The following is a 23,849-nucleotide window of genomic DNA, read 5'->3' as shown; positions in this document are numbered from 1 at the left end:
GACCTCAGCTGTCATCACTTTTAACAAGTCCTTTCAAGAACCAGTTCTGAATGAGTAATGTAAAATGCTGTTGTTAGTTCAAGCCAGACAGCTAAATCGGTATCTCAAGAGAAGATATTTGGGTAAATCAGTGTATTGTCTGCATATTGTCTGAGTTTTGTTATTAGCAGGACACTGCTTTGCTAATCAGGATGCATGCAGGTTGTTGAGTATGACTGCAGCAGAGTTAATTCATTTTAAACTTGTATGAATACTCGTACCAGTGTTGGAAACGCCTTTGATACACCCTAAAATGCTGGATCGGTTATTGGCATGTATGTGAGTCGAATCCCCGAAACAGGATGCTGCTGCTTCTCGGCAGTGTCCCATATGCCACACTTTTTTTTTTTTTTTTTTTTTTTAAAACCTGAACCAGGTCAAACTACTATGATAGCAATCATACAACATCCAGGGTTAGTTCGATTACAGGAATTGGCATCAGGATGTTGTCTAGGGGTGATTAATCTGTCTGATTTCCCGATCTGATTTGATTATGATTATTGAGGTCCCAATCCGATTACCAACCGATTTTCGATTACTAACGGTTTTCGATTAGTGATTATTGATTTTCCATTTGACAACAGTAACCCAAAATACACCACAAAGTTATTGCACCACCATTACCATAGGTATGTAATATAATAATAATGATAATTGTAATGATAATGGTAATAATATTAAAAACTTGAAAACTTGAAGTACTGTACTATGTATATACTATACATATATTAGATCATTATACGCTGTACAATATAATACACAACTACTCTCTGTAGTCTGGCTCAATGTCCCGCCTACATTACATCAGTGAAAAAAGTTATGGTCTGGATTTCACTCAAGGCGATTTGACGGCTTTTAAATCAGTCACTCTTCACAGAGATGCGCTGCACACAGCAGCGTCTGTCCTCTTTTCACTCCAACTCTGCATTGAGATTTCAGGTATTATAACTTATACAAAAGTAACAGTGACAGTAAAACTATGATGCTCACATGTGGTCCGCGGATCACATGCGTGCCAAACCATAGAGGGCGATCGGACACGGATCAACTTGCACCCGTTGCACCCCTAGTTGGTTGCTTGTTGCTGGTTGTTTCTCGTCCATTTTACACACCTGCTCATACGGCTCCCCGCTCTGGCCGCTTGCGTGACGTTCAACTTCCATTGACCACGAGATAACATTTTTGCAAAATAAAAAAATGCAAAAAAAAAAATCGATTTTTGAAAATTTAATAATCGATTCATACTCGTCCATAACATAATGGCGATTAATTAATAATGGATTTTTTTCACCACCCCTAATGGTGTCTGAACATTTCTGTTATCCTTTCTATTTAGTTTTCATTTGCTGACAGAAAATTACATGATGGGTTTTCTCTTCAAATGTTACATTTTATATTGTTTTAGCCTTTTTTTTGTCCTGGCAACAAAGTCATCAGCAAATATTTCTTTCAATGACAACAACGCTGGTTCATTGGAAAGTCCTTGCAGGGAGTTTTTGAGAGCAGGAGCTACAGTTTCAGGGCTAAAATTGGACCTAGCTTCCTGCATTCGTAATGCAAGTTAAGTTCCTACGACAGAAAAGAACTATTGAATTCTTAATTCTAAGTGTACTTATTTAACATTCACAGGTGCTGCAGACATGCTTGCACATGCACATTTCCAGTGCATGAACATAGTGCACAAATGAAGATCACTGAACTGCACCTGTACACCTCCTGAGACTAATTACAACACACAGCCTGTCTGTGTGTGTATCTCTCTCTCTCTCTCTCTCACTCACACACACACACACACACTCACACACACACACACACACACACTCACACTCACACTCACACACACACACACCTCCCTGTTACTTCAGTAGCCACTCCCTGTATTTGATAACAATCCAGAGACCCGTGGGGCTGTCTCTGTCTCTCTGTCTCATTCTTTGCCTCTGTCACCAGCGTCTCATCACTCGTAGTCACACAGCCTGATTGCGAACACGCATTCAGCTTCTTATGTAAACAACTGTGTCTGTGTGTTTGGGCGTAAGAGAGAGAGAGAGAGAGACAGGCAAAACCCATATGTTCCCATGTCAGTAAGCTAGTAATTACCTGAGCTCTAACCTGAAGAGTTAGAATGTAAAATGAGATAAATGTCTTTGTGTTAGACTGTATTGTCAGATTTGCAGAGGTGTCAGAGGATTTTGTCTGAGTGCAGGTTATTGTCTGCGGGTGTGTGTGGTTGGGTGTGTCTGCATGCTGATAGCCTGCTTCACTTATCAGCAAACATTCCATAATTAAAGGTGTAGCCTGTAGAATATTTTCTGCATATAAATACAGTAAAATTCAATAAAGAGTTTTCATTCTTTCACATGGTAAAACTGTAAGGAATCTTTGTGAGGGTTTATACTGATATGATGAGGTCAAAAAACTGTCAGGAAAAATGATTGATTTGACTTTCATACACTTAGCACATGATATTTCACCAGATACCTTATCCAAAAGATAAGTGAGAATATTAAATAATAGTTTATCTTACAGTGCTTCCTTATAGCAAGTCTTGAGTGGTTGGAAGCAGTTACACATTTTTATCATACAGGTTTTGCAGCTGTCTGCAAACAGTGAATACAGTGTTAACACAAGCTGTGGATTTGCCAAGGGCTTAGGTGTGAACTCACTACAGCTAACACAGAGTATGACTACATTTAAAACAAAAAAGCTCAAGTTTGAGGTTGTAAAAACTGCTGTTCTATCGCAGAATGAAATTTGATTTGGGTGTCATTATTTGGAAATTGTAGTTAGTTTACTTTGTTACTTGCTTTGAATAGTAATTGATTACTTTACATCGTCTTTACCAAGTAACTTTACAACTAAATCCAACATGTACTTATCACAGATATTATGTATTCTACCCATATTCATAATTTGACATCGAAACATAACAGAAACAAACATTTTATGATAAAGGTGACTGATTTTTGGATATTAAACAGCCGTTTCTTGTGATTTATTGTCCAGCAAATTCTGATATGATATAGGCCAACATATCTATGATAAGCTAAAATAGTTCAGTGGTATCATCCATGTATCAGTCTGTTTTTTCAGAAACCAGGAGTTGTGATGTGGGCTAAGAACCCTGTGTGTGTGTGTGTGTGTGTGTATTGACAAAGTGCTGTGATTGTGTGGCATGGTGAAACAGGCTGAATGGCCCGCTAGGAATGTCAATGATAGCATCTCTGTCAGATTAGTGCGATGGCAGCTGGACATGGGGACCCCTCAGACCTCAGGTCTCACACACACACACACAGACACACACATAAGTAAAATTGGTCATTATAAGGGATTAACAACTTTCATGCCTGTCATTATCAGCCTGAATAATTCCTATATATCTTACATTTCTTTAAAAAAAACTAACATCTAATTTAGGCAACATTGACAAATATGTGATTATATTTTAACTATTTTCTTGCTTTTATAAGCATTTAGTCTGCATGGTCCAATAGTTCTTACATTTTACACATGAGTCTGGTTAGCAGTTTTTATGATGCGACACCTCAACATGACAGGAGGATTCCCTGAGGGCGTAGTTGGTTGTGATTTACAGGGTGTGAACAGGTATCAGATAACTGAGTCTCTGGACTCCTTGTGCCCCCCCCCCCCACCCCCCTTGCTTTCATGTAAACTAACTGAGGGAGGGTCAGGCTGTGTGCGAGTACGTGTGTTCATGTGTGTAATGGAGCTTTTCTTAGAAGTAGCTCTGCTTCATATGCACACACACACACAGAAGCGCTGTGTGCCTTTGAAGTGGATCCCCTCAGGTGTGCAGGGTGTGACCCAGAGTTTTACAGAGTCAGCTGTAACTGGAGCAGAGAAACTCCTCCACGCCTGACTAATCACAGACAGGATGAACAACCACTACGAGCTAACTGCGTTCTAAGTAGGGCAGTCATGCTGTGTCATGCTAAGGTGCGCGGCTATTCTGAAACACACCAGACCAGTGCGTCCCACAGCGGTCAGTCAGGGAGTGTTAGGAGGATTATAGCCCACAGCTAAGTGAGAAAAGGTTTGCATGTTAACCCCTTTCCTACTGACACCTGCAGGACACCACATTCAGACAGGAAATGTAGTAAAGCTGATGTGATAAAAATGGATGCTTTTCTCGAGATTTGACCCTGCTGGCGTGCATGCTTACATAGAAAATCACGCTTACTGTTGCACTGATGCACATCAAGCGAGGTGTATATTGGTTTGTATGGTCCCCGGAATGTACCGATGGTTTTGTTGGGACACAAGGGGGTCCTGAACCAGAAGTGTCACATCTTCTAGCTCTGTGTTCGACCGGTTCTGTCAGTAGCAGAGTCATGGAGAAGCTTTCAGGCTTTCAAGGCACCTTTACTTGCTAGCATGCAGGCTAATCTTGTAATTATTTTCTCAGTTAATCATTTTGTTTTTAAAATATCCAGCCTGGGAACCAGACGAATCTGCACGCTCATGTTTCATTTGCTTCAGCAGATGTGTTTGGCCCTGCTTTTCGGTCAGATTTCCACCATGGTTGCATCTCTACTCTAATTAATCTAATATCAAAGAAATATCTGCAGTATAACAGATATCATTTTAATGAGCACGTAGGCCTTTAAATCTGTAAACATTTCATAGAGTGTGTAATACCATCAGAGAATATACAATATGTTGCTGTAGAAATAGAGCTTTGATTGAGGAGGGAAAAAAAGACCTTTGGTATTGTTTGGTTTAAGCAAAAAATTTTATGTTTTAAATAACAATTAAGTGATCAATTTATTTTCAGTGTTACCAATGATCAATTAAGGAAAGGGCTTATAATTTGCAGCCCTGGTTGAGTGTTTTATGTAAAGTAGAAAGAAGACTTCATCCGTCTGTCCCTGAGGAACCTCACATCCTCACTCATCAGACAGGAAGTCCAGCTTGTAGTCTGATATGAACCTATTTGTTCCTGAGCTCTTTATATGGTAACATTCACACTGGCCTGTTTTTTTATGTGCACTTTAAACTGTAATTTGATAAACCTGTTAAGATGAATACTAGTTATGTGAATTGCTGGCATCTTCAGTATCTGAAATCAATTTGATGCTTGCTGATTCAATTTGAGACAGCTATTTTTTTAATGTGATTTTGGAAAAGGAAATAACGTGTAATAATCCTTATTTTCCTACAAGGCAGAAAGTAAAAAAAAAAAAATAATAGCCTGTTTCTCTCATCTCATTGAATAGTGTAGTATGATATCAAACACCTCTGACTTTCTTTAATCTTTGGTATAAAATATATTTTTGTGGCAAAGCCAAAGAAAACATAAGAGGATCCAGTGTAACTACTTTTAATGAGGTTAGACTCAGGTCGCTGTTCCAGCCAAGTGTTTTAGAAAAAAGGCTCCAGTTTGTAATTGAATCCATCATGTGTATGAGCACGTCCTCTGTGTGTGTGTGTGTGTGTGAGAGAGAGAGAGAGAGAGAGAAAAGGAGAGAAACACACACACACAGTGAAACTGAGTGTTGCTAAAAGTCCCTCGTCAGCTGTCTCTGTATATCAGCTACAACAGAAAACAGAAGTGTGGCTGCAGAAAAAAGGGGAAATGGCCTGAAATATACACAGAAAAATTTACAAAATTAAATTTTGTGCTTTAGGAGAGATAGTACATACAAACAGTATACCTCTTCCTCATTAAGATGAACAGGGGACTGTAGAACCAAGTGGACATGGCAAAAAACTAAAAATGAATCCATATTATGTAGTTGTCAGTAGATATTTTTATGATGATTATTAATCCTGCAAACTGCAGCTGCTGGAAACTTCCATTAACATTTTGAACTCGTTTTAGAACAGTGAAGAATATGTAAACATGTACATTTTCTTTTCAGTAGTCTTCTCGCTCCTTCTGTCAGTATTTTGACATCTCTCTGTGGCAGTGACTGTAACAAGAGAAGCCAGTAGCAACAACCACAGAGTCATAAACCCATTCAAACAGCAGTGGAGCCAGCTCTCTTCTGTCTCTCACACACACGCACACACTGACACACACACACCCGCTCACATGGTAACTGAGTAAGCTGAGCATTTAGAGGAAGTGTCCCTCCTCTCTTAGAAAGTGACATCAGAGGTGAGCTCTGCAGGCCCAGGCCACTCAACACTTTGTTCCTCCACACCATGTTGAGTCTGTCTTTAATATTTTAATACATATTACACATTACTAGAGCTGCAACGATCAATCAATTAGCAAATGAATCGCCAGCTATTTTGGTAATCAATTCATTGGTTTGAGCAAATTTTTTAAGGCAAAAAAAGTCAAAATTCTCTGATTCCAGCTTCTTAAATGTGAATATTTTGTGGTTTCTATACTCCTCTCTGACAGTGAACTGAATATCTTTGGGTTGTGAGTAAAACAAGACATTTGAGGATGTCATCTCAGGCTTTGGGAAACATTGATTGACATTTTTCACCATTTTCTAACATTTTAAAACACACAACTGTTAATCGATTTATTGAGAAAATAATCAGCTGATTAATCAGCTGTGAAAATAATCGTCAGTCGCAGCCCTACACGTTACACTCAATGTGCAATTTGTATTAAAGCAAGTGATTTGGCCATCTTTATTTAATATCTGATTGTGAGTGCAGTTGCTTGCAGTCTTGCAGTGAATTGAATTGTAACCCCTGTATTGTGTTACGTAGCAGATCATCAGCTTATTGCTGAAACACAGCTTTAATTATGAGCTGCGACAGACAGTATGGAGGACAGGGCAAAGCCTGTGTGATTATGGACTCCAAAAAAATCATTCACCCGTATTCTGTTTACTTTTGAAGCTCTACGTGGTGTATATTTTTGTCTTTCTTTGATTTAATCATTCACTTGATGCTGTTAAAGAGTTGCAGAGATATGTTTTTTTCTTCTCACATTTTCAGAATGAGTTTGTAATGGGTGCATCACAGATTCTGTCAGGGTCCCTGCCAGATGTTTCCTGTTGATGTTTCCTCCAAATAAGGTGGTTTTGATAAACTGGTTTAACTGTTGGCTTGTTAATAATGTGTATATATTTTTTTTTATAGAAAATGATCAGAAAATATCAAATTACAAATTCTTGTAATTCATGTTAACTTCATCAAATGGTTTCTCTCTGTAACCTCAGTAAACTCAGTTCTTAGCACATATAATGAAGCAAACAACTAGTCTTCATATTTCTGAAGCTGTAACTAAAGAAATATTGGCATTTTTGCTTGAAAAGTTGTACCAATGTAGGTGCTACTTATTATATGGTAATTAATTGATTAATGCTCTCAGCTTTAGTCACTGTATTTCTAGATGTCAAGAATAATAAGTGATTGAAATTATGGTCAAAACCACAAAAATTGGTCAGCTTGTATTGAACTCGACCTGGAATTTATGTCCTCAAAACTTTAAGAGCAGTCAGATTCCTGAAGTTTATTATTGACTAGATGGGAAGCTTCTGCAATTCTTCTCAAATGTGTTGTTTCAATATTGCATACATCAGAAAAACAGAACATATACAAAACATCTCGAATATTTGACCACTCTAGAAAAAGAATAAACACCGACATAGACAGTGGTCACCTTAAACTAATTAAAGTGGAACATAAAGTTCTTATGATAGAAAAAACATATAAGATAGTTAACATTCCAAACCCACCATCAACATTAATCTAATTAGAATCATTAAGTTAGAGCTGTTAGTCTGAGATAAAACTAAAACCATCCCCTCAACATGTGCTAAAAAAGGTCTACATGTTTTATTCAATTTGGACTTGGACCATTTATAGTAAATACACTTTATTTTCTCCACCTCAACAAAGTAAGAGTTGTCTGTGATCCATGAGGAGTGAGAGGGGAGCGCAGGTGATTTCCACCTCATTAAAATCAGACGTCTGGCTGGTTAGGTAACAAACATTACAAAGCCGGGCTTTATATTTTGGAAGCAGACAGAACCTGAAACACTGCTGTGATCGCTGTTGGTTCACACTGAGTCATGATACGAACTCTTTAAAAATTTAGAACAAGAGGGCACAAACAAGACATATGAATGTGGGCAGCAGGGGTCTGGTGACATCTATCACATGTAGGGTCAGCACATGATCAGTTTAAAAAGAGTTGGATTTAATGAAGTGTGAACAGTGCAGGATTTTGTCTGGAATGAAGCCACTTTCAGGGCAAGGCCACTTTGACCTTGGATAATACAAATTTGTTTTGGCATCACAGCCAAAATGTCAGGCACCACAGCCAGAATAATAACAATAAGTGATAATTACAATGTTTGAAGACATTATTAATAAAATCAGCTGACAATTAGACAAATCAGCCACTGTCAGTAATCAATACAAACACACTGTAACTGTAACTCTTTAATTGAACCGATAAATAACTGCAGTCAGCATCAGAAAACCTGATCATACTTAATTAACTAAATAACATACTAAATAACTCAATTATTAAGTGTTTCTGTAGTGGAAACAAAACATTAAGATATAAAATCCATTATTATCAATCTGACTCAAACAGAAGCTCCCTGCACTCTCCAGGAAAAAGATTAGCTCCCTTCAATAAATATCTCATATTAATAATTTCTCAATGTTCATAAAGACATAAAGCTCCACAAACACAAGATAAAAGGTGTCAACAGTCAATTCAACATAGATATAACTCAAGAAGATAAACTGCAGACACGTACATTAAAAAAAGTTAAAAACAAAATGTGGAAATATAAAGAAAAGTAAATATATTCAAACAGTAGAACTATATAAAGAGAAATAAAGAACTGAGTGGAAATATAAAGAGAAAAAATAAAGGTAAACAAAAAATGTAAAAAAAATGAAAAACAATATGGAAAAGCAAAAGCATTTGGGGAAAAAGAAAGGAAAAAATAAAGTGGTCATAAAAATAAATGAATTACTTTATATAAAATAAATAAATATTTTTTTCAAATATACAGAAAAAAGTAATTTATATGCAATAAATAAATACAGGTTTTGGAAAAAATACATAAATAAAATGTTATGCTATTGAAAGATGCTGGATGCAATGAATTGATCATATGAGTAAGATCAAACCATTTATGGATAGAAATGGGGTTAAAAGTTAAGAAAATTGGAGCTAAGATTAATATCAAAACTGCAGTTTTGCGCTTCATATCATCTTCAGATCTGTTTTATCTCACACATACGCTACATCTCCCTCCACCGTTCAATCTGAAGTCAAACTTTCTCTCAGATGGATCCACCCTACTGTCCAGAGGATGACCTCATCCCTCTCCCTGTATGACTCAGCGTGAGGTCAGCGTTTCCTTCAGTGCTCTGACCATGTGACCTCTTTATAATCATAGATCCACATAGTGCCAGTGTAGGGACAGTAAACTGCCCTGCAGTTGTTTTACAGCCACATCGTCCTTGGACGGCGGACACTCCACCGCACTTGTTGCCAAGCCCTTCAAGTAACAGAGTCAGTGGACGCTGAAGTTGCCAATTTTCAGTTGTGCTGTCTGGTTTAGTTAGAATCCGCTGCTCCTACCAGCAGACTGGGCCGCCACAGCCTCCCAGCAGCACAAGCGGATCATTTTAGGGTATGACGATGACTGCGCAGCACTGCAGCGACGTGATCCCTCACACTTTGTGTTACACCAGGGAACAGGCATTTGTCTTTTCACATTTCTGAGATAATTATAGCAGCCTGGAGCAGTTGTGGCTGCAGTGCCTTGCTCGGAGGCACAGTTAAGAACACATCAGATATCCCAGCAGCTGGTCTGTATCTGGTTGCAGCTGGAATGTCGCAGCAGTGTGTGCAGGAATCACACCAGCAAATGTCTGGTCCCCGGGTGACCTCTTCCATCCTTTATTATAATCAACCCCTTTCCTTTTGGCTGAGAGACGATGAAGAGTTAATGATCTATGAAGGGTAAACATCCCATCATTAACCACATACAACCCAGGTTGTTGTTCAATGTTTAACCGCAGAAGAGATCAGATCCAGGTTATGTTGAGTGCCAAACGTGGCGGCGGCAGTTCAGAGAGGATCCACCCCGCTGAAGTGTCCTCGAGCAAGATACTGGATGGCCTCCAAGGCTCGTGACCCCTGAGGGCCTCAGGGATTAATCACCGCGACATCACATTATGCTGTGATATATTAAAGGAACAGGAGGAGGAGATGCAGAGTGATTTTTGGGATTAGGTCCTCTGTGTTATGTAATGCATCACCCTGACAACCGCTATAGGAGCTGTGATGGTGTCCTGCCAAAGTTAAGCTTATAGAAAACAACACACACACACACACACACACACACACACACACACACACACACACCACTCATTTGTGTCTGTCTGTCTCTTTCACTCGATTTACAGATCTTCTCTCAGACATTCACTCTGTCATCATTTCAAAATCTATTTCTTTCAGTGTAAGGAATCATAGAAGTTCCATAAAAAAAGAATAACTACTAATAGAAAATAAATCTGGACATATAAACATAAATAAATAAAAGAAAAAAAATAGCACATTTTAAGAAAAATATGAAAATATCAAAAAATGAACAAAAAAAATAAATAGAGAAGGCTAGAAATAGATAAAAGACTAATATATAGAGAAATCATGAACAAATCAATATGAAAAGAAATGAAAATGCTTATAATTATTCTTTCATAGTTTGTTCATATTATGTCTTTATATTTCCACATTTTTATGTGCTTATTTATTCTTTTAATTTCTTTTATTATTATTACTATTAATATTTTATTCACTTATTTATTATTTTATTTATTTCTGTTTATATTGAATGAAAATGCTTAGAATTATTCTTTTATATTTTATTTGTCTTTTTCATTATATTTACACATTTTTTATTTACTTATTTATTCTTTTTTAAAATACCTCTTTATATTTACACATTATGTATTTACTTATTTATTCTGTTATTTATTTGTCATTCTGTTTCTCCTTTTCTCCTTTTTTTAAAATGTATTTTTATTTTTTACACATTTAGTCTCCTAGTTTTTTTTTTTTTGTTTTTTTTTATTGCACTTGTTATGACCTCATACCTGTGGACACATAGTGAACAAAAACAACAACCTGGAGAAATATTTCAGATTGGTATATAGCAGTTGGTGTTTATGTTCCAGTTCATTCAGAAGTTGTGTTTTGTGGTTCAGAAACAGCAGACCTCTGTGGTTTATACGTAGTAAACACGTCGGCTCTTCCTCCTCCCTGTGTGGGCTCAGCATGGTGCTTTATTGTTTACATACACATGTGTGGAAGCAGATTAAAAAGAGGCTTAACCTTCACCCCTGCTTTTTTGGCAGCAGGAGGACACACACACCCACCATCCCATGAGTACACACACACACACACACACAGGGCTTTCACACACACACATACACATGACTAATCCACACATACATTCACGCACTCATTTGTTATCACACACAATAGAAACTGCCTCTTCCGTGGATTTCCTTCCTTTGTTGAGTCCAGATTATTTCCGAGTGGCCACACCAAACCTGCGAGCCGCGGTGGAAAACAGGAGCTCGGCTCGAACTACGGCGCGTCGCTGGGGTCAAAATACCATTTAGTTTATGACTTTCTCATCCCGACATCCAAACCCATCCCAGCGTAGGACCCACGCTAATGAAAAGGCTCAGCTGCTGTGGTCATGTGGAGACCCGCTGTGGAAATAGAAGCTGAAGGAGGTGAAAAGGAACTAACTGGTATAGTTTAGTTTTCAGACAACTGCAGTAGCCATGATATCAGTTGGTAAACTGGGTGGCATGGATCACCTGGCACTGATGACATACTGTATACTAAACACACACACTCTCACATGGATGATGTGGGGTTAAATATGGAAACTGGGGCAGTGTTTGTGACCAGCATGGCTTTGTGGTAGAGGCAGTAGGCAGCAGTCTTCCTGAGACACACCCTGATCTCTGCACCGGGGCGCATTTAGCCTGCTGATACACTCAGTCAGGCGTGTAATGAGTCCGCCTACGTATAGTTTATTTATACTCCTGCCATGGAAATCACCCATTGTTCACTATGTAGAGTTCATAAAGATTTTATATAATGAATTGGCTCATTTTCTGACTGAATATCTGGTCCCCAGTACATTGGTGTTTAGCTAAAACAAGCAGAAAACAATGATATGCAGTCATTAGGGACAAATAAATTGACAAAGTCATGAAAAATATTTGACAAAAAGTCTACCTCTGGGCCTGTGAGTATATCCAGTCAGTAGGATTAAGGTTAATCTGATTTTGGAAACTGGTGGCAGGGATTTTCTCCCATTCAGCCACAGCAGCATTTATCTTCAGTGTCCACTGGATACAGCTGTGGCCCGCTCTGCTGAGACAATCTGCCGCCGTGCTATATGGTGTCCTGTCCGACATGGATTTGGTATTTAATGATGGCTTCATTCGTTTTTTGGTTTTGCCTTGATGCACACTAAACAAAAGCAGTTTTTCCTGTTTGTTTACGTCACTCTGTTCAACAGTGCGTGTAGGAGAAGTAAGAGAAGGGATTCTACAGTTCCCCTGGCCTGGGAACCAGACAAATCCGCGAGCTCGTGTTTCATTTGCTCTGGCAGATAACATCTGTCCGCTCTCTCCTTCAGTAAGACTTCCACCGCTCCTTTTTTTTTGTCCTGCCAATCACATACATTCATTTAACACAGGGAGGGTTTAATAAGATGACTGACAGAGGAGCGACACTGGTCCAGATTTGAAGAGTGACATGTCATACATTTCGAGCACAACGCAACAGCTCAACATCACGTTTTGTTTCTCTGATTGGGTTTAGTTTTATCCAGTTGTGTCCAGAGACATTTGGTTTTTTTTTGCAAATCAAAAATGAACTAAAATATGCCAGGCACTTTCCCTTTTCCTTATATGTACTTTTCAGACAATATTAAGAAATGATAAGATGGTGTGCTAAGATTAGTAACCACAACCACAAAGTAGGTCGCACAAAAAAACACATCTTAACAACAAAAACTGGTTAAACAGCTTTAAGACGTTCTGCTTACATTTGACATCAGAACTGTGACAGAGACTACAACCTGACTCATACTGGATTTTTGGGGCTGATGACCAATACTGATGCTGGAAAATTTCAATATATTGTCTGATATTCTTTATTTATAAATATATGTATATAAAATCCAAAATGACATCAGGATTGTCAAGCAGTAAACTTTCTATTTTTAATTATTATAAAAAAAACTATAAAATAAAAACAAAACTGTAAAGCTATTTCTAACACTTGAAGCTAAAAGAAAAATTACAAACAAAAAAAAAATCAGAAAACATATATTCCAATACAGAAATAGACCAATACAGCTGTGCTAGGCCAACATCAGGCCGATGATATTGGCCGACCGATTGGTCTGCCTCTAATGGAGATGTAGTGCAACAAGACACAACGCTTCTGTCTAAAATATTAACATTAAGATTTTCATTAAGCTTAAAAAGAAAATAGACAGATCACACACACACAAAAGCTGTTTTGGCCATATAAAGTAGTGTACCTGTACCTGCTCTGTTTGTGGTGATGGACAGATAATCCAGCAGATGGCGTTGTGGAGTTGTATTTGATTTTTGTCTGCTTCTCTTAAATAGAGGAAGCTGACTGATCTCTGACTGTAATATGCGTTTGCAGACATTTGTAGCTTTAAAAAGTGGTAATATGTACTTTGCCATCAATTAGGTGTAGGTTTGTGTTATACTGCAGCTGTATTGCTGCAGTTAAAGAAATAAAGGTGAATTTATGTGTTGATACGTGCTTGGTCGGCAGGGCAGCCAGGTAGAAGAGAAACTAATAACTCAGGTCTCAGGATTGATCCACTTTGCAGCAAATGTGCTCTCCTGCATCATCCTTGAGCGAGACCTCGAAGTCCAACTTGCTGTAAAAACAATGCAAAAAATTATGTATTGCACAGGGCATGTACAGTGAACTGTAGATGATACAAGGAAAATAGATAAGATGGAGATGAGACAGATAAACTGTGAGTGTCTGAGCAGCAGAGAGAAGCTGGCTGCTGCCGCTGCCACTGAAGAAGATAATCTGGCATTATAGTTGGAAGATGACACAACATGACTCGGCAAATTCCCCTGGTGGCCATTGGTCAGCTGAACCCCCAGACGAGCTGATGACTGCTTGGATCCGAGCGTGTCTGAGTGTGTCTGAGCCCATGTTTTGGTACAGATTGTACCAAGTCATGCATTTCCTCCACAAAGCATAATTCCAGCTGAATGTGTGCCTCCTTGTGGTAGAAAGTGGTACTGCATTTAGGGTGTAAACAGTCATAAGAAGAGCTTTCTGTCGTCTGGATGCCCGCCAGAGAGGTCAGAGGTCAGGCTCAGGCCTTGCAGCTGGGAGACGTTTGTTGCGTGCATTGCTCAGGGGCATTTGCCTGCTGTCACAGCCTCCTGTGGTGGTGTTGCTGCTCCAGTGGCTGGTCTGTCGCCACCTCAGGACACAAACCTGCAGCCCAGTTCAGCTCGCATCAGAATTTCCCATTGATTGCCACAAGCAAATAGAGCTTGTCATTTTGTTCATCATGCTTGTCAGATTGAAAACATCCTGGGCAGATGATGCAATAGGCTGTAATTTTGTTTTTCTGTTGTCACTGCGTAGAACGTGGGTATAAAAAAGTGATTTTGCTTTGTCTACGTTTCCATCTCTCTCCCTCTCCGACTCAATTTCTTCACCCTTCCCTCAGCCTTACCGCAACTTCTTTTATCTTCGTCTCTTTCATCTCCAGTCTGTGTCCTCCTCTCCCTTTCCAATTTGCCAAACTTGTGTAAACACTTGCTTCTCGAAAATGTCAACTTTTCAGGAATTGGAGAAATGCCCTTTTTTTAAAATGGCAACCGTGAATGGAGCCGCAGCGATCAGTCAATAAATGAATTATTCAGTTAAGAGAAAAACGAATTGCAGACTAATTTAATTTCAGGCAATTTTCAAGCATAAATGTCAAACATTTACTGGTACAAGCTTCTTAAATGTAAGAATTTTCTGCTTTTCTTTGTCATTTATCACAGTAAATTAAGTCTTTGAGTTTTGGACTGTTGGTTGGACAAAAGAAGCTGTATGAAGGCATCACTTTTGGATGCTTTTGATGAGCATTGTCATATTTTTTGACATCATATTGGCTAGTTATTAGGCATGATTCATTGATTAGCTATTATAAATAATTGGCAGATAATCAGTAATGAAGTAATAGTTAGTTTAGCTCTAACTATTTATAAATAAGCATGATTTTGTTGATTTGAAAGTAGGTCTGAGACAAAGTGAAGATTTATTTTTGATGTATTCTAGGTAACATTTTTTCACTAGTATTTTTGTGCCTGTAATTCAGCATAGTTAGGACTAGTGTTTAAAGGGATAGTTTGGATTATTGGAAGTGTTAGCTACAGTAGATGGTGATGGACACACCCTCGCTATGGAGAAGAAGCAGCACTACCATTGTAGGAACCTAATCAAGGTACTGCTGTGGACAGGCTCAGCAGCAAAACGTAATTTAACCACTGAAAACGAAAAACAGTATCAGTTTATGCTATATTTAGAATATTTTGACCTTTTAAGTTGACATCAGACAGACCACCACTATCTAAGCCAAATATCACTCTGTCCAAACCAACCAGCCTCCTTTGGCAAAACTAATAATTTTGCTGCACAGAACACAGGAGTTTCTGGTCTACTGCTGTCTTGCTCTGTTAGTTTAACTAACTAAAATCACACAGTATTAACACAAACAAACTAACCAATCGAGGTAGCAATAGACCAGCAGCTGTTCTGTGGGGTAATTTACTGATTTTGCCAAAGGAGTCTGGTTTCCCCACGATCATAAAATGACTCATTCTCTGGTCCACATCACTCTTTGTCAGGGGTAAATGAAGTTTGAGAAACAGGATCATTTTAAAGTGATGTTCTCTAATACTTTATATTTCTATTTATTATATAATATTTATAGTTTTAAGTATTTCTCTGAAAAGTACACTGTTTTTGATTTGGAAAAAACACATTTGTTATCATACGGAATCATATGATTGTTTCTCTACATATCAACTTGCCAGTTTTATGTCTGAGTTGTTGTATAAAAGAGTTTATAACCATCTTTGTAGGGCTGTCTTGAGGTTGCTAATTTGTGCCGCGATATGGGAGTGATATCCATTGATTTTTCTGTCTTGTTTCTGGGGTTTGAGGGACAGGAGTGTTGTTCTTGGACGTGTCATTAGTGTTGACTCATTTGATCCACTGTGATTTGGATGGAGGTCTGATTAAGATGTTGACCTGCCTGCATAATACATTTATAGATCTTTCGTTCTCCTTTGTTCATTGTATCGAAAAATATGCCACTGTAGCATGAAAAGTAATGGCAGAAAATATCGCAGGGGAAAAGTTGATCTAGTTATATTGACATAATAAGAAGTTTTGAGGAGATCTCTTTGTTTCGTTCCATAAATATTCTTCAGAATGTGAACAAAAAGGTGCACACAGACACACAAGCGCACACATGCAAAAAATTGCAGGTATTTTTCAGAGGAAATGGGATGGGATGTTGTTGGGAATGTCTGGGAAATCCTGGGATCACAGTTGTGTGTTCAACCCTAGTTAGGACTTGCTTCACACAATGGAGAACAGTAATTTTGATGTTTAAGCAATGTTTTTAATGGCTTAACATCAAGCAATCCTTCACCTTTTAATCAAGATGCCGGTGCTTCAGTCAGGCTGTACAAATGATGAAATATTGCAGTGATTGGATGTTTTTCTAAGTTGCATGCACCAAATGTTATTGAACTGTGTGCATACGTCTAGCTCTCTTTAGCACTGACTTCAAGATAATCAGTGTATTTGATTTGATTATTTTTAATTTTATTAAAAAAAAAAAATACTTCTTTCATCTGAGACATGTGCAGTATCTGTAGGATAACAACCATAAATCAAATCTTTATTGTCTTACTTCCATCTATGAGAGAGGAGCTGAGGTGTTGATGGTTGTTTCTGTCTGTGTTTGTGTGCAGCCATGGCGGAGTTAGACCTGAGTCTGAGCGACGCGCTGACAGACAGCGTTCCCCAGCCGGGCCCGGAGAGCCTGGTGGAGCGGGACTTTGTGGCTCAGCTGGAGGCGGAGACCTTCGACGATCAGGTTGGAGAGACGGTGGGAAAGACAGACTACATCCCCCTGCTGGACAACGACGACCCCAGAGCAGGTGAGAGTGATGTGATGGAGCCCAGTGGAGCATGGGTAATGTGGATATTACTCATAATAACTACAAGCAGAGTCATAAGAGAGCGAGGAGATGATGCCAATTCAATATTGAGATGATGGGGGTTTTTTTATTACCACAGAGGAGGAGACAAACACTGTCTATTCATCCAGCCTGCAGTTAATTTGTTGGGAAAACTCAGGATTATTTCTGACAATACAGGAGACAAAGAGACAATAAAGCTGCTGTCCCCATAGCAGTCTCATCCTTCCCCTCTGTCAAGGTGAGGACAGGGTGACAGAGGTGACAAGAACGGAAATGAGAGAAGGTTAGGAAGAGGATCAGTGGTAAACAGATGAGGCACTAAAAGATCCTACAATGAAGGCAGAGACAGGTTTTCTTTAGGACGTCTCGCCCAGCACAGTGTTATCATTCAGAAATTAATAGAGCAGGAAGCAAAAACAACTTCGTTTCTCCCAATCACAAGAAAACTTATTCTGCCTTTCAACATTTCACAAAATAATTGCAACTCAACCACTTACTAGATTTTTCTGGAGCTTTCAGCTTAATTTGTCTGTCTCATAGGCTTTTCTGTTAAAGCAGGGCTCACCATGAAGGACTGCCCACTTGGACAAGTAAAATGCCATGTTGTGCTAGTAATCTGGCAACTCACTTGCCCGGCGGGGCGAGTGCTATAAAAGAAATATTGTTGTTAATATATTTTGATAATCCATTTATCGATAGTTTATTATCATATTACACTGAATATCTATGAGTTTGGGGCTGACAAGACATTTAAAGACATCACCTTGGACTGGGATGGACATATTTCACTATTTTTCTTTCATTTTATAGACATTACAAGCTCTAGATTAAATATGACAATTAATTTCAGTCTTTGTTGTAATTTGATAACCCCTAATAAATAAAATAATATGTACAGGGACAAGTAAATATTTACTTTGGGTAAGTAACAGTCACATAAAACCCTGTAAAGGTGCAATATGTAAGAATTGGCCACCTGTTGAATTCATATGTCAAATAAATAGGGGGAAGCATATCAACAGAGTAACTTCTAACAGCTGCTAGTTAGTTAGCCGTGCAGCTAGCAGCCCTATTAGCTGAGTCTTTACGAACTAGGAGCTTGGCAGGGGAGTGATGGTGTTAGCATGAGGAGCACAGGAGCTTGGACCACCGAGAGGAGGGGGGTTTCAGACCCAGAGTGGGGGGGATCCAGTGGGGAATGCTGGCAGGGAGCGGCACTAGAATGTGCACCGGAGCGGGAAACGAAACATGGTTCACCAGCTGAACCAGGACTGAGCACAGTCTCCAAGACCGACAGTACCTTTTGAGGTACTGTGGTATTATAAGACAGGAACAGGCTGGTGCTAGCTTGTTAGCATGCTAACTTCAGCTGATATCTGTGCAACACAATACTTAGACTACTTTAACAAAACTTCCTCACATTCTGTTGATCATTTTAGTTAATTTTCAAATGTTTTAAATTAAGATTCCTACATATTGCACCTTTAATGTGTAAATTAAAAGCAAAGGAGTTAAGCAGAAAAAAAATAAACAAAGTTATAACAGCTATGGATGTATAGCTGCATTGAAGTGAATTCAGTTAATGTTTTTTGTCCACTTGAGGGCCACAAAACAAGGTGAAAATACAATGTTTTATGTAATATCATATAGTTGTTATGGCAAATGTGTTAGCAAACACACATATTCTTAGACAAACAGTAAGCTGAAAGTGTCGTCTTTAAAGTCCTTGGATTACTCGTTCCAGTGACTTAAGCTTCGAGATTAACAAAACTCTGCCTTCTGTGTAACACAAACCTGAGTTAATTCCTCCATTCATAACATTAAAAGCAGCAGCCTTCATCTGTGTTTTGACTTAAATGTTCCTGAATGACATCATGTTTTTGAGTGCACCCCTGTATCTGATTCCATCTCTTTTGAACGGGATAAGAATCTGTGTTATGTAACGTGAACTGCAGCTGCTCATAAATGACTGATGGTATCAGGCACCGCTGGACACTGGCTGCCATTTTGGATCTGCCGGGATGCCATTCAGCTGCAGGGAAGATAGTAGCCTGAGGTTACGCAAAGCAGTGGATGGTCACTGCTTTGAATATCCCAACCGACTACAACACTTTGGGAAGTTGACAGGAAAATGTTTCCCAACTCTGAGCAGCTACTGTCCACAGAAGACGCTCATGGTTTAGTTCCAGGGTCTACATATATGACGATAACCCACCACAGTGCTCTTGTCCGTGGCTCTCAACCAACCTGTCTGGTTAAAAAAGTCGAGGTCATGGGCTTTAGATGCCATTCAAGTATCAAGAGTCATATCAAGTCAAGTCAGTTTTATTCCTATAGCTCAGAGTCACAAATCACAATTTGCCTCAAGGAGCTTTACAGTCTGCACAGTGTACAGCACCCTCTGCCTTGATTCAGATAAGGAAAAACTCCCCCAGTAAAACCCTTTAATGGGGAGCAGAAAGGAAGAAACATCATCAGTTGTGTATTAAACATGTCAAGTCATTGAAGGCAGCATGAAAGCATGAATACAGTAACAAGGGAGTTACCTTTCCTCTTTACTCATGGACTTTCTAAAATCAAACCGATGATGTTTAGTCTTTGAGGCATAGCACTGGAACCAGTGTAATAGCCTGGGCGTGTGCTGTTCTGAGTACATTCACAGGGTTTTCTGTGCATGTAGAAAATGTGCAATTGAACAATCATGGATTTATAGATGAATAGAAGTACTGCTTTAGCCTGAAGACTTTGTTTTTCCTTTTTAGTATCATAAACTTTTCTAAGATCCATAGTACTGTGACCATGGTACTTCTATCGATTTGAAATTACGTGGAATAGTTTATTATAGGTTTGTTGTATGAATATGTGGGTGATATAAAAATTGTGCTTTCCTGTGTTCTGCCCATTTGGAAACCTCAGTCAACTTTCTCTTCTTTCCTGTACTTTGATATGCTTTGTGCTAGGCTCATCTATGTTGAGGGGAAAACAAAATTTGAAAGATGGTTAAAAGATGGGGGACTTGTAAAGTCACATCGTAGGTTAGCTATTGTTAGAACTGGAATTGGCAATGACTAAATTTAGGAGAAAATGGAAAAAACCCCCAAAAAATTAAATTAAATATGAATAATAATACAGCCCGAACCTGACATGAGCCAATGCATAATGTGAGAAATAAGGCCTGACCCGAACCCGTCAGGTCCCGCTGGGTCCTGTTGGGTTCATGTACAGATCTCAAGCTCTATTTTCCAGTTCCCCCAGCAACATCTTTTAACCTTTTTCAAATTTTGGTTTTCTTTTCAACACAGATGAGCTGAACACATAGCATAGCCAAGTACAGGAAACAAGGAAGGAGAAGAAGGTTCCAAAAAGGGGCGGGACTTAGGAAGGGTCAATTATCAATTATTAGACAATAAGGCAGAATGGAGTCAGGAAATCTCTGCTTTAACTTTCATGCACTAATTTTAATTTTGGCACATCTTGGTAAATACTGAATTATGATATCAAGGACATTACAGGATTTACCAGCAAGACAAGGGAACCAGGTAAAATAAGACTGCAAATTTACACAGACAGATCATTAACAGCCAGAGAGGAACCTCAGCTAAACAAAGAAACGTTTGTTTTTGCATCATTACAACAGAAATGAACATGACAAGACATGAAGTAGATTTTTCTGGAAAGCACCACTTGTTGCTCAAAATTGACGTTTGCAGTGTGACAGTAGATATAATATCTGTCATTAAACACACAGTCCTAAGGAAGATAGGTAGAGAAACAGGTGTTTATATGGAGGTGAGTAAGCAGGTAAATAAACAGTAGATGGATCAAATAAACAGCTGGGTGAATAAGCAGATTAAAGGAAGTGACAGCTGACCGAGGCTGACTCAGCTCTCGGGCCTGTTTTGGTTACCCAGACACTTTGGTCAGACAGTCAGACTGTGTGTGGGCACTCGTCAGTGACAGGCGGCTGTAGGACGGGCCGTGGGTGGTGTTGCCAGTGATCAACTGTGGCACGCTGTGTGCATTTGGACAAACGCAGACATGCTGACACGCAGAGTGGCAAACAGCAGGGCGAGGCAGTGCGCAAATTATTGTCCTCTGTCAGCAGGAGAGCTGGACGGAGGAGGAGGAGGAGGCACTGTTGTGTTTTTGTTTTTGTTTTTTTTTTTTATATCACAGTTGTTGGCGGGGTGCTCTGATGCACACACAATGTACACTCACCTGACCAATGTGCTCTTGTTTTTAATCTGTGGTGTTTGTGTCCTTCTGTGTGGACACAAATGAATCATAGCTTGTGTGTGCATGTGTGTTTTCTTGCATGTAGTTTTGTGGTTTTGCATGCCTACATGTTATCTTTGTGTGTGCTGTATGTGTTTGCATGTATTGACATTAGACTGGTCTTGATTTTTGTGGCTGCATGTACTTGCATGTATTTTTGTCAGTCTGTGTATGTAAGAAGATGAAATTATGCAACCTGTGGCCTGTATCACAAATAGAATTGCAATGATTAATTGATTATTAACTGATTAGCAAATTATTTTAAAAAAAGTCAAAATTCTCTGATTCCAGCTTCTTAAATGTGAATATTTTCTGGATTTTTCTGGAGTAAACTGAATATCTTTGGACTTTGTGTCAAACAAGATATTTGAGGACTTCATCTCAGGCTTTGGGAACATGGTTGTTAAGTTTCCAAAAAACATCACTGGTGTGCCGCAACAAGAGCTAACAGCATCTCACTTGCATTGGAGCTAAGATTAAATGTGACAATTAACTTTTTAACCACTAATAAATAAAAACGTTTGTATTAGCGATGTGCACAATTAGTCGACTACACAATTAAACATCACCACCCTCGCTAGTCTGCACCAGAAATAATAGTCCACTATTTATCAATATTTCATTCATTCATAATGCCAGTTAACTGTTGCCTCCCCGCCAGTAGTTGGGGCTGTGGCTCCATCTGACAGCGGACCCTGTAGCGCCGTAAGCGTGTATCCCCTGGTGGCCCAGGCAAACCTGGATGTCTTTATCAGCAACTCGGACAGATGACAACTCATCAAACCAGTGCGGTTTGGCAGTGCTTTAGTCAAGAAAATGGAAATAATGTTGAATGTCGACTGTGCCAGGATAAACTGATATATAATCACTCGACTGGAGCAACATGTGACCACATTCAGCACAGACATGGACATTAACCTGCAAGCAGAGCAGCTGCTGCTGCTAGCACTGCTAACGTTAGCCACACTGTGTAGCAGGCTGGCAGCTAACAGCAAAAAAGCATTAATGGTGAACCACAACCAGCTTTGTGATACTGTTGTTCTAAGATCCCTGCTGTTAGCTTAGGAGTTGAAGTTGCTTCATGATACAGGCCTGTTTGTCCTCTGTGGCTCAGCAGTAGAACAGGTTGTCTGTCTCAGGGTTCAGTCCCCAGCTCATCAAAGTGTCTGTGAGCAAGACATTGACCCCAACTTGCTCCCGAGTGTTGGACCAGCGCCTTGCATGGTACTTCACTGCCATCAGTGTGTGAATAGTGAATGTCTGGGTGAACGAGAGGCAAGTAAAAGCAGTCCATTTTACAAAATAAGTGTTGTGTGTGTGTGCATGTGTGTTTGAGTCATTTGTGTCCTTGTGTAAATCTGTGTGCTACATGCTTGTGTCTGTGTCTGCAGCGCACATTGGATAAATACAGTGCAGTGACTCAGCGGTCAGATGTCACACAGTATCACCTCCGTCAGTGTCCCACACTGACACACATGTGCTGCCCTCTGCCTGACCATTCGGGCCTGTGTGCTATTAACAGGCTCATCCACAGGCAGACAGTGCACACTGACTAAAGCGAGGCGCCCTTTAAAAAGCCCCAGCAGTCAGGGTCAGTGGGTTCCATTTAATTCCAGCCTCAGTCTGTCATATTTCCGCTGGTCAAACCAATACAATGCAGTCTGATTGATCTCGTCAGGCCATTAGCACTTAGATGGAGAGTAATGTGTTTGCTTGTTTTTGTGTGTATGTGTGTGTGTGTATGTGTGTGTTTGTGTAGACACGGGTACTGCGTTGGAGAATGGAGAGCAGGAAGCTCATGGGGTGCAAAAACCTGGTAAGACACAATTCCTCTCTGCCGTCGGTCAGTCTGCTAAGGCCGCCTGGTCATCCTCATCCACCAATCATGGCCTCTTGGTCTTTTTCTTGTCTTTTGACCTTGTTTGCTTCCTTCTTGTTCTTCTCCTCAGTTCGATTCTGTGTGTATGTGTTCTTGTAGTATTATTAGCGGCCTCTCAGAGCAGGATGTGAGCTGCTCTCACTGCTCTCCAACATTTTGTCAATGTCCTATTAAGTACAAGGCTGCTGCTCTTTCTTTTCTCCTCTCAGCTGTTCAGTAGTTCAGCTGAAGAGCTGCAACTCTCTGCTTTTGTGTTTCAGTTCATTGGAAACGGTAAAAGGGAAAGGTATTCAAATACTTAACACTACTTAAAGGTTCTCTATGTGCATAATTTAAAAACACGCGCAAGTGCCCTCTACTGCAGGGCGTGCCAAGTTCCAACAGAGCT

At 39.4% G+C, this 23,849-nt stretch overlaps 1 protein-coding gene across 1 annotated transcript in view; it reads left to right on the top strand.

Annotated features, from left to right (window-relative positions):
• Positions 1 to 23,849, top strand: part of LOC146307226 (uncharacterized) — a 160,763-nt gene that overhangs the window by 17,484 nt on the left and 119,430 nt on the right. Inside the window, exons 2-3 of the mRNA XM_084746840.1 lie at positions 17,077 to 17,265; positions 23,342 to 23,398. Coding sequence (XP_084602966.1) covers positions 17,079 to 17,265; positions 23,342 to 23,398 — 244 coding nt within the window. The 5' untranslated portion in view covers positions 17,077 to 17,078. The remainder of the gene's footprint in view (positions 1 to 17,076; positions 17,266 to 23,341; positions 23,399 to 23,849) is intronic.

Source organism: Lutjanus erythropterus, chromosome 21, assembly GCF_056507025.1.
Source record: "Lutjanus erythropterus isolate fLutEry1 chromosome 21, fLutEry1.hap2, whole genome shotgun sequence".
Taxonomy (NCBI): domain Eukaryota; kingdom Metazoa; phylum Chordata; class Actinopteri; order Lutjaniformes; family Lutjanidae; genus Lutjanus; species Lutjanus erythropterus.
Note: the sequence above shows the minus strand (reverse complement) of the source record. Positions and strands in the feature narration are given on the sequence as shown.